This window comes from Aquarana catesbeiana, linkage group LG04 (genome assembly GCF_042186555.1).
Source record: "Aquarana catesbeiana isolate 2022-GZ linkage group LG04, ASM4218655v1, whole genome shotgun sequence".
In the NCBI taxonomy this organism is placed as follows: domain Eukaryota; kingdom Metazoa; phylum Chordata; class Amphibia; order Anura; family Ranidae; genus Aquarana; species Aquarana catesbeiana.
The window spans coordinates 680572400-680587614 of NC_133327.1; the positions used below are offsets into that span (position 1 = coordinate 680572400).

At 49.2% G+C, this 15215-nt stretch overlaps 1 protein-coding gene across 1 annotated transcript in view; it reads right to left on the bottom strand.

The window, feature by feature from the left end:
- Positions 1-10021, bottom strand: part of MRPS18A (mitochondrial ribosomal protein S18A) — a 39947-nt gene extending 29926 nt beyond the window's left edge. Inside the window, exons 1-2 of the mRNA XM_073628726.1 lie at positions 9839-10021; positions 8653-8684 (exon numbers count right to left, since the gene is read on the bottom strand). Coding sequence (XP_073484827.1) covers positions 8653-8684; positions 9839-9956 — 150 coding nt within the window. The 5' untranslated portion in view covers positions 9957-10021. The remainder of the gene's footprint in view (positions 1-8652; positions 8685-9838) is intronic.
- Between the last annotated feature and the right edge of the window lie 5194 nt (positions 10022-15215).

Here is a 15215-nt window from a genome sequence, read left to right on the forward strand (position 1 = left end):
CAATCTGTAATGCTTCACAAACGTGGAAAAACTGGACCACGTTGCTGCTCTACAGATCTGCTCCGGAGAAGCACCAGCCCACTCTGCTTGAGAAGTTGCCACTGCCCTGGTGGAATGTGCTTTAATACCCTCCGGGGGCTCCAAACCCCCGATTACATAGGCCTGGCTAATGGCCAACCTTAACCATCTGGCTATTGATCGTCTAGAGGCTTTGAACCCTTTCCTAGCCCCTGAAAACAATACAAAAAAAGAATCGGATTTCCTAAACTGTTTTGTACTATCTAAGTACTGAAGGACGCACCTTCTAACGTCCAGTTTGTGAAAAATATGCTCCTGTTCCCTCACAGGATTCGAACAGAAGGTAGGTAAAATAATTTCCTGGTCCCTATGAAAACTAGAGGCCACTTTTGGTAAAAAGGCCGGATCCATTTTAAAAATCAAACGGTCCGGAAAAACCTGAAAAAAAGGCGCCCTAATAGAAAGGGCTTCGAGTTCACTTACTCTCCTTGCTGTGGTGATCGCCACCAAAAACACAGTTTTGAGGGTGATCAACTTCAAGGTACAGGATTCCAATGGCTCAAAAGGATCCCCTGTAAGAGACTGTAAAACTAAGGAAAGATCCCACACTGGGAATGGGGAACTTTTAACAGGCCTCTGTCTGCCTAAAGCTCTAAAAAACCTAGCTACCCAAGGATCTATAGCTAGTGGCTTTTCCAGGAAAACGCTTAGTGCCGATACTTGTCCTTTCAAGGTGCTAAGGGCTAATCCTTTGTCCGCTCCTGCCTGCAGAAACTCTAATACTGCTACAGAACTTCGTACATCGAAGGAGCTTTCTGTGCACCAACTGTTAAAGCGTTTCCACACCTTTAGGTAAATGGCTTGCGTCTCTCTTTTCCTGCAATTTAGGAGAGTGGTCACTAGCCGATCCGAGAAACCTTTGCCCTTTAGCAATTCTTCCTCAGTAGCCACGCTGCGAGGTTCCATCGATCTACCTGAGGGCAACAGATTGGACCCTGAGAGAGAAGATCCTCCCGGATAGGCAGAATCCAGGGAGGCTCCACTGTCAGACTCTTTAAGAGGGAGAACCACGGCCTCCTTGGCCAGTGTGGTGCGATCAGAATGAGGGTTGTGTCTTCTGACCGAAATTTTCTCAGAACTGCTGGGATCATTACGGGATCATTACGGGAGGGGGGAAGGCATAACACTTTGAGAAACGCCAGCTCTGAGCTAGTGCATCCACCCCGGCTGCTCCGTCCCATCTGTTTAGGGAAAAGAACAGACGAGCTTTCGTATTCGCCTTTGAGGCGAAGAGATCCACGGAGGGGACCCCCCACTTCCGAGTAATCATCTCGAAGATGTCCTGGTTCAAGACCCAGTCGCCTTCCTTCAGCATTTTTCTGCTCAGAAAATCTGCTACGTGGTTCTGCTCCCCCTTCAGATGTATTGCAGAGAGAGAGAGAATGCTCCCTTCGGCCCACCTGAGGATGGATTCTGCCAGACCCCACAAGGATCTGCTCCTGGTTCCCCCTTGCCTGTTGATGTAGGCCACTGCTGATGAGTTGTCCGAACGGACCCTCACATGCTGCCCCAGGAGTTCTCTCTGAAAAGCTCTGAGAGCCAACTCTATTGCTCTCAGTTCCCTCCAGTTCGAGGACTTCTTTGCGTCTTCTTTTTCCCAGGTGCCTTGCCTCATCTGGGAATCTAGGTGTGCTCCCCACCCTGTGCCGCTCGCATCGGTCGTAACCGTTCTGGACACTGGAAGAACCCACTCCAGGCCCTGTGAGAGATTGGACCCTTTCCTCCACCACCAGAGGGACCTTTTGACCTGACTTGGCACAGATATAAGGGAGTCCAGAGATGCTGGACTGTGGTCCCAGACACTCAGAATAAACAGCTGTAGGGGGCGAAAGTGCAGCCCTGCCCACTGAACTGCCGGAAGCGTGGAAGTCAGTAAGCCCAGTGCTGACATTGCTTTCCTTACCGAGATCTGACTGCTGCCCTGGAGCAGTAATATTGCTCTGTCCACCTTCTGGATTTTTTCTGCTGGAAGGAACACTTTTTGTTTTGTCGAATCCAGTACATAGCCCAGGAAGGTGACCTTTTGGGCCGGAACCAAACTGGATTTTTCCAGGTTCAAGAGCCATCCCAGGTTTTCTAAGCTGTCTCTTGCTACCTGAAGATCCTGGTACAACTGCTCCGGGGAAGGAGCAAACAGGAGTAGGTCGTCCTGGTACGCGACTACAGAGATGCCTCTGAGCCGCAAGAAAGCCAGGACCTCCACCATCACTTTGGTGAAGATGCGGGGGGAAGAGGATAGTCCAAAGGGGAGTGCTTTGAACTGTAGATGAAACGTTCCTTCCCCAGTTTTCACCGCCAGTCTGAGAAACCTCTGGTAACTTTCTGCGACTGGAATGTGCAGATAAGCGTCCTTTAAGTCTATTGACGCCATGAAGCAATTTGGGGGAAGAAGCGCTTTCACCGAATAGACAGAATCCATCCGGAATTTCCTGTAGGTAATTGATACATTCAGAGGCTTCAGATTCATGATAAGCCTGAATTTTCCCGAAGGCTTGCGGACCACAAAAATGTGGGAGTAAAAGCCTCTGCCTATCTCCTCTACAGGAACCCTCACTATCACCTCTTGTTCCTCTAACTCCTGTAGGGAGGATAGAAGAGCTGACGCTTTCTCTGCACACTTTGGCAGCTCGGTGACCAGAAGTCTGTGCTGAGGAGGTTCTGAGAACTCTAGCTGGTAACCTCTTCTTATGATCCCTAACACAAACTGGTTGGAGGTGATCATCTCCCATTGTGGGAGGAAGGCCCCCAATCTTCCTCCCACCGTGGTTACCCCGTCATTGGGTCTTCTTGGGCTGTTCAGGAGGGCGAAAAATCGCCCCTCCCCGCCCCTTGCCCTTCTGCCCCCAAGCTTTTTTCTGCCGCTCTCCTTTTGGGGTTTCAAACTTTCTCTGAGGGCGAAACTTTCTTTTAGCCTGCTCCCCAAACTTCTTTTTAATGGGAAAGGCCTTTTTCTTATCGGCCGTCCGGTCTAAAACGGTCTCTAAACCTGGGCCAAACAAGAGATCTCCTGTGAGGGGAATTCCACAGAGTTTAACTTTAGACGCGCTGTCTCCTTGCCACGTCTTAAGCCATAGGGCCCTTCGAGCCGAATTAGTGAGGGCTGAAGACCTTGCGGACATGCGCACTGATTCGGCGGAAGCGTCCGCAATATACGCTACACCCTTAAGTAGCATGGGAAAGGAAGCCAAAATAGTCTCTTTTGGCGTTCCTGCCTCAATATGCGCCTTTATCTGCGTAAGCCAATATTCCATATTGCGGGCCACTACTGTGACCGCCATGGCAGGCTTAAGGTTTCCCTGTGATGAATCCCAGGACTTCTTTAAGAGAGAGTCCATCCTTCTGTCCATGGGGTCTGCAAGAACCCCCATGTCCTCGAAGGCCAGATCTGTTTGCCTGGAAACCTAAGAAAAAGCAGCATCCAGCCTAGGGGTCTTATTCCAGACTAGAGACTCCCCTTCTGAAAAAGGAAACCTTCGCTTCAAAGCCCTTGAAAAGAAAGGTTTTCTCTCAGGATCTTTCCATTCATTCTTTATGGCCTCAACCAATACATCATGGACTGGGAAATCCTTCCTTTTTTGTTCCCCAAGACCTTTGTACATTTGGTCATGGAGCGATAACACCTTCTTTTCTTCCTGAATTCCCAAAGTGGTGTGAATAGCTCCCAAGAGCTCCTCCACTTCGTCCAGGGAAAGCTTATAGCGAGAGGTTTTTGTGGATTCCCCATCCACCTCCTCCACATCCGATTCCCTTTGAGAATCTGAAGCGGTGCTATCTGGCTCCTCCTCAATTTCCACTCTGGAGCCCCCTGGTCTCTCTCCACTAACAGAGGGAGTATCCACTGGGCTAGGTGTAACACTCTGCTGCACTGGTAAAGGACTGCTTTGGGCTTGCGGCAACTGGAAGCTAGAAAAGAGTGCTTTAAAGGACTGAAAGGTGCTAGAAAGCTCTTTGACGGATGCAGCAAGATCTGTACCCTGTTCTGCTGCCTGTTCCCTGACTAATCCATCAATGCACTCCTTGCAAAGTGCCTTGGTCCAGGATTCCCCCATACTAACTCTACAAGAGGGGCATTTTTTCTTTGAACCATGAGGCGACTTGCTTTTCTCTGTGGCTTTCTGAAAAAGAAAGAGAGAGAGTCGCCATAAATGCCCAATCCCACCAGTGCTTTTACAGAGGACCACCAGGAGTGCCCCCCCCAGGACCAACCACCACCAGGGTCCCAGACACACTCCCCTTCCCCCCGACCACCAGTGAGGGGAGAACACCCGTGAAGCTATCGGGATTTAGGTAAGGGAACACCACCCCAGGGTTCCACTTACCTTAGCATGGCTGGTGCTACTGTCTCCTGGAGCAGTTCTAGAGACCTCTGTCTCAGACATGTCCGCTGAGGATGGTGGTCGATCGTTTCCCCCGACAGCTGACTCTACAGCAAAGCAAGAGGGTCGCACCAGCCGAACGCTCGGTCCGTTTTCTTTCCCCGCGTCCGGAACCGGAAGACGCGGAATCGTCGGAAGTGCCCGCCCTCGCCGGAACTGACGTCACCCGTCATCCGACCCGGCCATAGAGCTTCAAACGCTGGCTGCTTGAACAAGCAGGAGAGACTCAGGCACTTCCCACAGCGCCCCCCTGGGCAGAAGAAACACGGACCTCCTCAGCTGTCTCTTTCCCCAAGAGAGGCTGAGGCGCGCCAATTCAGTTTTAAAAACAGGTAAGTATGGCTTCCCCAGCCTTTACCTAACTGAACAAACAATAGTAGAGGGAAAGAGCTAGAGAGACCCGACTCCCCCTCTTCCTCACACAAAATCTTTGGCTTCAGTCTCCCTGACTGATCCGCCACGGTTCCCAAGCAGTGTCTCCCCACCGGAGGAAACACCTGAACTGAGGGGCCGTTGGGAGGATGAGATTTAAATATTGAATTGGAAGGCGGTGTTTCCTAAGAGGGGAGGAGCCGGTGTCTCTCTATGGTGCTGTCCTGAAAGATGAATGGGGAAAATTGTGATTCTCATTTTAGCCAGAATCGTGCAGCTCTACACCTTATATGTGCCTATATTAACAAATTCCCGACCAGCCGCTGCAGTTGTGCTGCGGAAGGTTGGCTCTCCTGTGCGAACCACCGTCATTGTACGTCGGACGCAGACATGATGATCTGTAGGCGCACATGTCCATTTGCTAGCGGGGGGAGCCAATCAGTGGGTCCGGCGGCCACCCACGATCGCTTCACAGAGAGGCAGAGCGGGGATCTGCCAGTGTAAACAAACAGATCCCCATTCTGTAAGGGGAGTAGAGCAAGATTGTCTGTTCCTAGCGACTGGGAACAGCGATCTCTCTCTACTCCCAGTCAGTCCCATCCCCCCTAGAGTTTGAAACACCTCTCTAGGGAACATTTAACCCTTTGATCGCCCCCTAGTGTTAACCTCTTTCCTGCCAGTGACATTTATACAGTAATCAGTGTATTTTTTTTTTAGCACTGATCGCTGTATAAATGTCACTGGTCCCAAAAAAATGTCAAAGTGTCCGATCTGTCCGCCGCAATGTCGCAGTCCCGCAAAAAAAAAAAAAAAAAAAAACCGCAGATCACTGACATTACTAGTAAAACAATTTAAAAAAATAATAAAAATGCCATAAATCTATCCTGTATTTTGAAGACATGATAACTTTCGTGCAAACCCATCAATATACGCTAATTGGGAATTTTTTTTACCAAAAATATGTAGAAGAATACATATTGGCATATATATATATATATATATATATATATATAATATTTTTTACATTTTTTTTAAAATTGTCACCCTTTTTTTTTGTTGTTTATAGCGCAAAAAATAAAAACCACAGAGGTGATCAAATACCAACAAAAGAAATCTCTATTTGTGGGAGAAAAAAAAAAAGGACGTCAATTTTGTTTGGGTACATCGTCGCACAACCGTGCAATTGTCAGTTAAAGCGACGTAGTGCCGTATCGCAACAAATGGCCTGTCAGGAAGGGGGTAAATGCTTCCGGGGCTGAAGTGGTTAAACAAAATTAGAAGAAAGTGTACCAATATAGCCCTTATAAGAAAAGGGTGGCAAAAACGAAGAATCGGATCTTCATGTAAACACCGCTTCATGAAGCCCCGATTTCATGCTCCGGAAGACATCCTTTGTGACGTAACACGTAGAATCATTTGTGACGAAACGTGTAGGGGAGGAGCCTGTTGTGATGTCATCACTTTTACTGAAAGTGCGGAGCTTTTTATGCAACTTGTAATTTTATAGGGCAAGGTTTACTTTTCTTTGCCTGTAAGTGAAATTGTATTTGTTTTAATAAATACCAAACAGTGTTCACACTGTGAAGCCGGTGATTGTATATTGTACATTCACATCAGTCCCTACCCTCAGGGAGCTTACAATCAAAGCTTCCTAACTCACATTCATACATACTAGGGACAATTTAGACAGGATCCACTTAACCTGCCAGCATGTCTTTGGAGTGTGGGAGGAAACCGGAGTACCCGGAGGAAACCCACGCAGGCACAGGGAGAACATGCAAACTCCAGGCAGGTAGTGCCGTGGTTGGGATTCAAACCAATTACCCAGTGCTGCTAGGCAGAAGTCCTAACCACTCAGGCACTGCACTGCCAAATTATATATTTACTGGACTTGTTGCTGTTTACCTACTTAAGGACCATCCCATGTAAATTTACTGCGGCAAGGCGGCCCTTAAAGTGTAAGAAAACCCCCCCATATCGTTTTCAGCCAAGGAAGTAGCCATCTTTGCCTCTATTTAATCTACAACTGCCATGATGCTGCACATGTGATCAGGTATGACACCAGCCATTGGATGGTTTGACAGTTTGGGTGAGAGCACAACCAACGGGAGTGTTACATTTCCGTAGGTCCCGAAAATGAAGCCGTTTTATGGATGGGATTACTTCCGATTGAAGAGCAAAATCATGTACCTGTACGTGATTCTCGTTGCGGGCTCTGGCACGAGTGTGTGCGCCGGCGGTGCCACGCTACTGCTGTGACTGCACACAGTGGGAGCCAATCAGCGGGTGAAGCGGCCGCAATGCCTGCCGGGACCCGCCGATCGTTCGTAGGAGAGACAGATGGGTGGTCTGCCTATGTAAACAAGGCAGACCGCTATTCTTTCACAGAGGGAGAGAGAGAGAGAGAGAGAGAGAGAGAGAGAGAGAGAGAGAGAGAGATCACCGATTCCTGCTAATCACAGAAGTCTCTCTTCCTCCAGTCAGTCCATCCCCCGCTCAGTTAGAAAGCACACCCAGGGAACACAGTAAACACTTTGATCACCCTGATGTTAACCCCTTCCCTGCCTGTGTGATTTATACAGTGACAGTGCTTTTTTTTTTTTAGCACTGATCGCTGTATTGGTGTGACTGGTCCCGAAAAAGTGCCACTTAGTGTCAGATTTGTCCGCCGCAATGTCACAGTCCCGTTAAATAAAAAAAAAAAAAAAAAAAAAAAAGAGATCGCCGATTGCCCCCATTACTAGAAAAAACAAAAACAATAGTCCATAAATCTATCCCATAGTTTGTAGATGCTATAACTTTTGCGCAAACCAATCAATATGCCCTTTTTTTGGGATTTTTTTTTTACCAAAACGATATGTAGCAGAATACATATCGGCCTAAATTGATGAAGAACTAAGATTTTTTGTCAATTTTATTGGATACGTTTTATAGCAGCAAGTAAAAAAAATTGTTGTTTTTTTTTTCAAAATTGTTGGCCTTTTTTGTTTATAAAAAAACAAAAACCGCAGAGGTGATCAAATACCCCCCCCCCCCCCTCCAGTGCTCCTGTCCCCCGCCGAGTGCCCCCAGAACAAGCTCCTTACTGCCTGTGATTGACAGGTGCCAATGAGGAGAGGGGGAGCCACCCAGATCCCTGGACTGACACTTGGCTCCGCCTCTTAGCCATCCCTTGAGAGCCTGAGCCAGCCCCTCCCTCCCCCTCCACAGCCCAGCACTCTAGTGAGCGCTGGAGGTAAAGCCCCCATACACACTATTAGATTTTCTGCAGATTTTTGTCTTCAGATTTACCAAAACCATGTAGTGTAAGGGCCTGCCTGATTGTATATGAATTGAAACTCTTAAGGTTTGACCTCATATTACACGGTTTTGGTAAATCTGAAGACAAAAATCTGAAGGAAATCTAATAGTATGTATGGGGGCTTAAGAGCGAAGAGCTGCTGGCTGACAGTCCCGGCTTTCTGTTCAGAATGAAAGAGGGGAAAACTGAGTCATCAGCAGTGTTTGATCGCTCAGTTCTCACTACAGAGCCAGCAGGGGGGGAAATGGAAGCACCAAATCTATGCTGCATCCACCTAGATGAGGATTATCGTTTTTTTTTTTAATGCCGAACTTCTCTTTTAATCCCCCATCATGTACTGAAGTCAGAGGATCTGAACAACAACAATCTCAAAATGAGAGGCCAGCAATGGCGGCCTCCATAGTGAGGTAATAAGGAGGACCTCAGGGAAGATCTCCCACCAGCAGACTCAAGTTTCTCATTTCCACACAAAGTGTCATCTACAAATATAAAAACCTTGTAAAAAACAAATAGTTCATCACTCACCACCGTCATCTTCCCTTCCTTCTTCTCCACCACTAGAAACAAAACACAAATACTGTCTGTGAGAGATACAAATCCACTAGAATTATACGGGGGGGGGGGGGGGGGGGGGGGCAATAAAACTGACAGAAGAGCTAACACCTGGGTCTAAGGGCACCCCAGACTGACACTTCCCCTCCCCCCCCAACTACTGGATTGGACCCCCACTTCTATAGGCATCCCAGACATAAACCCCTCTCCAATGACTGGACCGGCCCCCCCAACTACTGAATCCCTCCACCTCTATAGGCACCCCTACTAAACCCCCCCCCCCCAACGACTGGATCCCACTTCTATAGGCACCCCAGGCTGACCCTCCCAAACGACTGGATTGCCCCCAACTACTGAACCCCTCCACCCCTATAGGCACCCAACAACTTGACTGCCCTGCCCCCGCACTTCTTCTATAGGCACCCCAGACTGACACCCCCCCCCCAATCAACTGGACTGGCCCCCCCCCCACTTCTATAGGCACACCAGACACCCCCCCAACTGGACCGGCCCCCCACTTTTATGGGCACACCAGACATACAAAAAATGACTGTACCCCCAACTACTGAATCCCTCCACCTCTAGAGGCACCCCCGACTGGACCCCACTTCTATAGGCACCCCAAATTGACCCTCCCAAACAACTGGATTGCCCACCCAACTACTGAACCCCTCCACCTCTATAGGCACCCCCAACTGAAACCCCAGCCCCCCCAACAACTTGACTGCCCCCCTCCCACTTCTTCTATAGGCACCCCAGACTGACCACCCCCCAAACAACTGGACTGGCCCCCCACTTTTATGGGCTCACCAGACATACAAAAAATGACTGTACCCCCAACTACCGAATCCCTCCACCTCTATAGGCACCCCCGCCCCCCCAACGACTGGACCCCACTTCTATAGGCACCCCCAACTGAAACCCCCCCCAACAACTTGACTGCCCCCCCCACTTCTTCTATAGGCACACCAGACATATACACCCCCCCCCCCCGGAACAACTGGACTGGCCCCCCAACTACTGAATTCCTTCACTTCTATAGGCACCCCAGACTGACCCCCCCCTTCTATAGGCACCTCAGTAAGTACCAAGACCCCCTTAGGTACTGGACTGATACCCCCTTCACCCCCTGTAGTGAGCCCGGGCTCTCCTCACTCACAGTCCCGCAGGCCCCGGCTGGGCACCGCCGCTAGTCTCCATCCCTCCCGGCTAAGCAGCCCCAACCCGACCCGGAGGAGCCGACTGACAGGTGACAGCAGCAAGCTGGGGGCCGCCATCTTCTCCTCCGGAGAGCGTCACTTCCGCTTCCTGCGTCCTTCTCCAAGGAGACCGCAACACCGGTGTTCCGTCAGATTAGGCGGCCCGTCAGAATTGGTAACGGAAGTGACGTCTGTCGCGGCCATCTTGCTACACCCCACAAGCCTCCATAGTAAGGATACACTGAGAAGACGGAAAGCGGACATCGTGTTACTCCCACCAGAGTTTTGCATTATACACTTATTTTTAACATTAACGTGAGTTTATATAGTGAGATACAGTACTAAGAACTCCGTCTGACTGGTTAGATGTTGAATTTTAAAAGCAGCGCCAAGCCTGCTCGTCTCATAGGTTTGCTAATCTGACAGAAGTTCGCTGCTTTTAAAATTAAACATCTAACCAGTCAGACGGAGTTCTAAGTACTGTATTTCGCTATATAAACTCACTTTACTGTTAAAAATAAGTGTAAAATGCAAAACTCTCGTGGGTGTAACAAGATGTCCGCTTTCCCCCTTCTCAGTGTATCCTTACTATGGAAGAGTGCGGGGTGTAGCAAGATGGCGGCGACTGAACGTCACCTCCATTACACATTCTGACGGGTCGCCTAATCTAACGGAACATCTGCGTCGTATTCCGCTTCCGCCCGTTTCCCTGGAAACGCGCAAAGTCGGCGCCATCTTGGTTGTGGGCAGTGGAGTTGAGAGGGAGGAGCGAGGTGATAGGAGTGGAGGAAGGAGTTCCTTCTCACATCAGTGACCTGTCAGGACTTGTTCTGCCCCCTTGTTGTAGGGAGGTCACCTGAAGGTTGTCAGTCCTATATAATGGGCACTTCTGACTTCACTGGCTGCATGCTTGCTGGCATTTAGTGAATTTTAAAAGTAGCGAATTGCGGGCGCTTCGCAATATGAGGGCAGAGAGCTGAGGGGAGATCAGCGAATGGACCGGTCCCCCCTCCCCCTCATGCCGGCTCACAGGCGGGATAATGGGGGCCAGAAAACATTGTGGAGGGGGGGGGGGGTCACAACACTTCCAGGGGTCCATGGCAGCCATCAAGTTGCTGTACACAAAAATATGTCTGAATTTCAATTTGGAACAAAACAAACCGCACACATCTACTACAGACAGACAGTTTGTTGCATGGAATATGGCATCCCCGGCAATGTTCTGATAAGTTACGGAGAGTGTCATCTGTGCTGAGTTGCAAGTAATGCCGCACATCTGAAGGTATACCCAGCATGCATTGCTTCTGGCCTTATCCTGGCATTACTGTGAAGCTCTTAGCTCCCAGCTGTCCCTGATTTCGAGGGACTGTCCTTGATTTGGAGCAATGTCCCTCATTCCTCCTCATTTATCCCTCATTTTGGTCTGATCTATAGAGTTATATATAAAATGCACTTTTTATCTTTCAAAAAGGGTTTCCCAGCGCTAAACCTTTCATCTGATTTCTAAATTGCTGCATTTGTACATTTTAAAAGCCAATATGAAGGAATAGTAGTGGTAAAAAAAAGTCCCTGTGGATTTAATTAACCTTTTCTTTTTGGTTAATTCTCCTTTAAGGGGGCGTGGCAGTGGGCGTGGCCTATGCCTACATACATTTGCTGATAGGTGTCCCTTCTCAAACTGTTGAGAGGTATTCCCAGCATGCAATGCTTCTGGGCTTATCCTGGCATTACTGTGAAGCTCTATCCTTGTTTTTGAAGGATTTCCTCATTATGACATCATTGTCTGGATAAGATGAACAGGTAAAGCGAAGTCCGCCAAACACTTCATGCCAACAAACTGGAAGAAAGTGTTTCCTTTGCAGCCGCCCGTTCTCATGAGACCGCTCAGTTCTCGGCACGTAGGATCTCACTGACCTCAGACAGTTCCTTTCCCGAGAAGCTTTCAAGTGATTGCAAACATTGCCTCACATTCTTCAAAGCTGAAGTTTAATCTGCTTATGATTTATTTTCTTTGTCCCTCCCCCCCATCAACGTGATAATGACATTTTTTGTGTAAAATCTTTCTGTTTTCTTAACATTCTTTATTTTAATCCCAGTGATGTGTCATCTCTCTTCTTCTCTATGTAATGCAGGCAGACCATTGCTGGTGGGAGGGGCTGTACATGGGCTTCCTGAAAACATCATAGCATCCCGTCCTCAGTACTGCCCTCTGGAGCCCTCACCCTCTGATGCAAGCAAGTGGGTAGGCTCTGGGGAGGAGTTATGCAAATATGAAAAATGCCTTCATGGGTGGATGTCAGTCTGGAGAAGTGGGCGTTCCTAGGCAGGCTGTATTTGCATGATAACGCCCCCTTATGTGATGCTGAGCCTCTATTATTGAAGGAACTAAAATCCAATGAATGGAAAGGGGTGGGCCAGGTAAGGTCAGACTGGGGAGGAAAGTGTTAGATGACGCTGGATGTCCTCCAACCAGGAAATGAGGCGGGGCTCTAGCTGACTTGCTGTCACTTCTGATGCACATTGTGAGAAGCTTACAGTGTGCGATGAAATCAGAGGAAGACATTTCAGTCCAGGAGAGGAGCTGGTACAACTGTGCAAGAATGAAGGGGAGACCAGAGGTACGCTACAAGATTGATGCAGTCCTCTGTCCTTCACCCTCTTGGAGCTCTGCAGTCCTCTGTCCTTCACCCTCTTGGAGCTCTGCAGTCCTCTGTCCTTCACCCTCTTGGAGCTCTGCAGTCCTCTGTCCTTCACCCTCTTGGAGCTCTGCAGTCCTCTGTCCTTTACCCTGTTGGGGCTTTGCAGTCCTCTGTCCTTTACCCTGTTGGGGCTTTGCAGTCCTCTGTCCTTCTCCCTCTTGGAGATCTGCAGTCCTCTGTCCTTCTCCCTGTTGGGGCTCTGCAGTCCTCTGTCCTTCACCCTCTTGGAGATCTGCAGTCCTCTGTCCTTCTCCCTGTTGGGGCTCTGCAGTCCTCTGTCCTTCACCCTCTTGGAGATCTGCAGTCCTCTGTCCTTCTCCCTCTTGGAGCTCTGCAGTCCTCTGTCCTTCTCCCGGTTGGGGCTCTGCAGTCCTCTGTCCTTCTTTCCTTTGGAGCTCTGCAGTCCTCTGTCCTTCCCCCTGTTGAGGATCTGCAGTCCTCTGTCCTTCTTTCCCTTGGAGCTCTGCAGTCCTCTGCGCCCCCCCACATCGGGGCTCTGCAGTCCTCTGTACTTTCTGTTGGTGCTCTGCAGTCCTCTGTACTTTCTGTTTAGGTTCTGCAGTCCTCATTACTTTCTGTTGGGGTTCTGCAGTCCTCTGTACTTTCTGTTGAGGTTCTGCAGGCCTCATTACTTTCTGTTGGGGTTCTGCAGTCCTCAGTACTTTCTGTTGGGGTACTGCAGTCCTCTGTACTTTCTGTTGGGGTTCTGCAGTCCTCTGTAATTTCTGTTGGGGTTCTGCAGTCCTCAGTACTTTCTGTTGGGGTTCTACAGTCCTCAGTACTTTCTGTTGGTGCTCTGCAGTCCTCTGTACTTTCTGTTGGGGTTCTGCAGTCCTCTGTACATTCTGTTGAGGTTCTGCAGTCCTCAGTACTTTCTGTTAGGGTTCTGCAGTCCTCTGTACTTTCTGTTGAGGTTCTGCAGTCCTCTGTACTTTCTGTTGAGTTTCTGCAGTCCTCAGTACATTCTGTTGAGGTTCTGCAGTCCTCTGTACTTTCTGTTGAGGTTCTGCAGTCCTCTGTACTTTCTGTTGGGGTTCTGCAGTCCTCAGTACTTTCTGTTGGTGTTCTGCAGTCCTCAGTACTTTCTGTTGGGGTTCTGCAGTCCTCTGTACTTTCTGTTGGGGTTCTGCAGTCCTCAGTACTTTCTGTTGGTGCTCTGCAGTCCTCAGTACTTTCTGTTGGTGCTCTGCAGTCCTCTGTACTTTCTGTTGGGGTTCTGCAGTCCTCTGTACTTTCTGTTGGGGTTCTGCAGTCCTCAGTACTTTCTGTTGGGGTTCTGCAGTCCTCTGTACTTTCTGTTGAGGTTCTGCAGTCCTCTGTACTTTCTGTTGGGGTTCTGCAGTCCTCGGTACTTTCTGTTGGGGTTCTGCAGTCCTCGGTACTTTCTGTTGGTGCTCTGCAGTCCTCTGTACTTTCTGTTGGTGCTCTGCAGTCCTCTGTACTTTCTGTTGGGGTTCTGCAGTCCTCGGTACTTTCTGTTGGGGTTCTGCAGTCCTCGGTACTTTCTGTTGGGGTTCTGCAGTCCTCGGTACTTTCTGTTGGGGTTCTGCAGTCCTCGGTACTTTCTGTTGGGGTTCTGCAGTCCTCGGTACTTTCTGTTGGGGTTTTGCAGTCCTCTGTACTTTCTGTTGGGGTTCTGCAGTCCTCAGTACTTTCTGTTGGGGTTCTGCAGTCCTCAGTACTTTCTGTTGGGGTTCTGCAGTCCTCAGTACTTTCTGTTGGGGTTCTGCAGTCCTCGGTACTTTCTGTTGGGGTTCTGCAGTCCTCGGTACTTTCTGTTGGGGTTCTACAGTCCTCAGTACTTTCTGTTGGTGCTCTGCAGTCCTCTGTACTTTCTGTTGGGGTTCTGCAGTCCTCTGTACATTCTGTTGAGGTTCTGCAGTCCTCAGTACTTTCTGTTAGGGTTCTGCAGTCCTCTGTACTTTCTGTTGAGGTTCTGCAGTCCTCAGTACTTTCTGTTGAGTTTCTGCAGTCCTCAGTACATTCTGTTGAGGTTCTGCAGTCCTCTGTACTTTCTGTTGAGGTTCTGCAGTCCTCTGTACTTTCTGTTGGGGTTCTGCAGTCCTCAGTACTTTCTGTTGGTGTTCTGCAGTCCTCAGTACTTTCTGTTGGGGTTCTGCAGTCCTCTGTACTTTCTGTTGGGGTTCTGCAGTCCTCAGTACTTTCTGTTGGTGCTCTGCAGTCCTCAGTACTTTCTGTTGGTGCTCTGCAGTCCTCTGTACTTTCTGTTGGGGTTCTGCAGTCCTCTGTACTTTCTGTTGGGGTTCTGCAGTCCTCAGTACTTTCTGTTGGGGTTCTGCAGTCCTCAGTACTTTCTGTTGAGGTTCTGCAGTCCTCTGTACTTTCTGTTGGGGTTCTGCAGTCCTCGGTACTTTCTGTTGGGGTTCTGCAGTCCTCGGTACTTTCTGTTGGTGCTCTGCAGTCCTCTGTACTTTCTGTTGGTGCTCTGCAGTCCTCTGTACTTTCTGTTGGGGTTCTGCAGTCCTCGGTACTTTCTGTTGGGGTTCTGCAGTCCTCGGTACTTTCTGTTGGGGTTCTGCAGTCCTCGGTACTTTCTGTTGGGGTTCTGCAGTCCTCGGTACTTTCTGTTGGGGTTTTGCAGTCCTCTGTACTTTCTGTTGGGGTTCTGCAGTCCTCA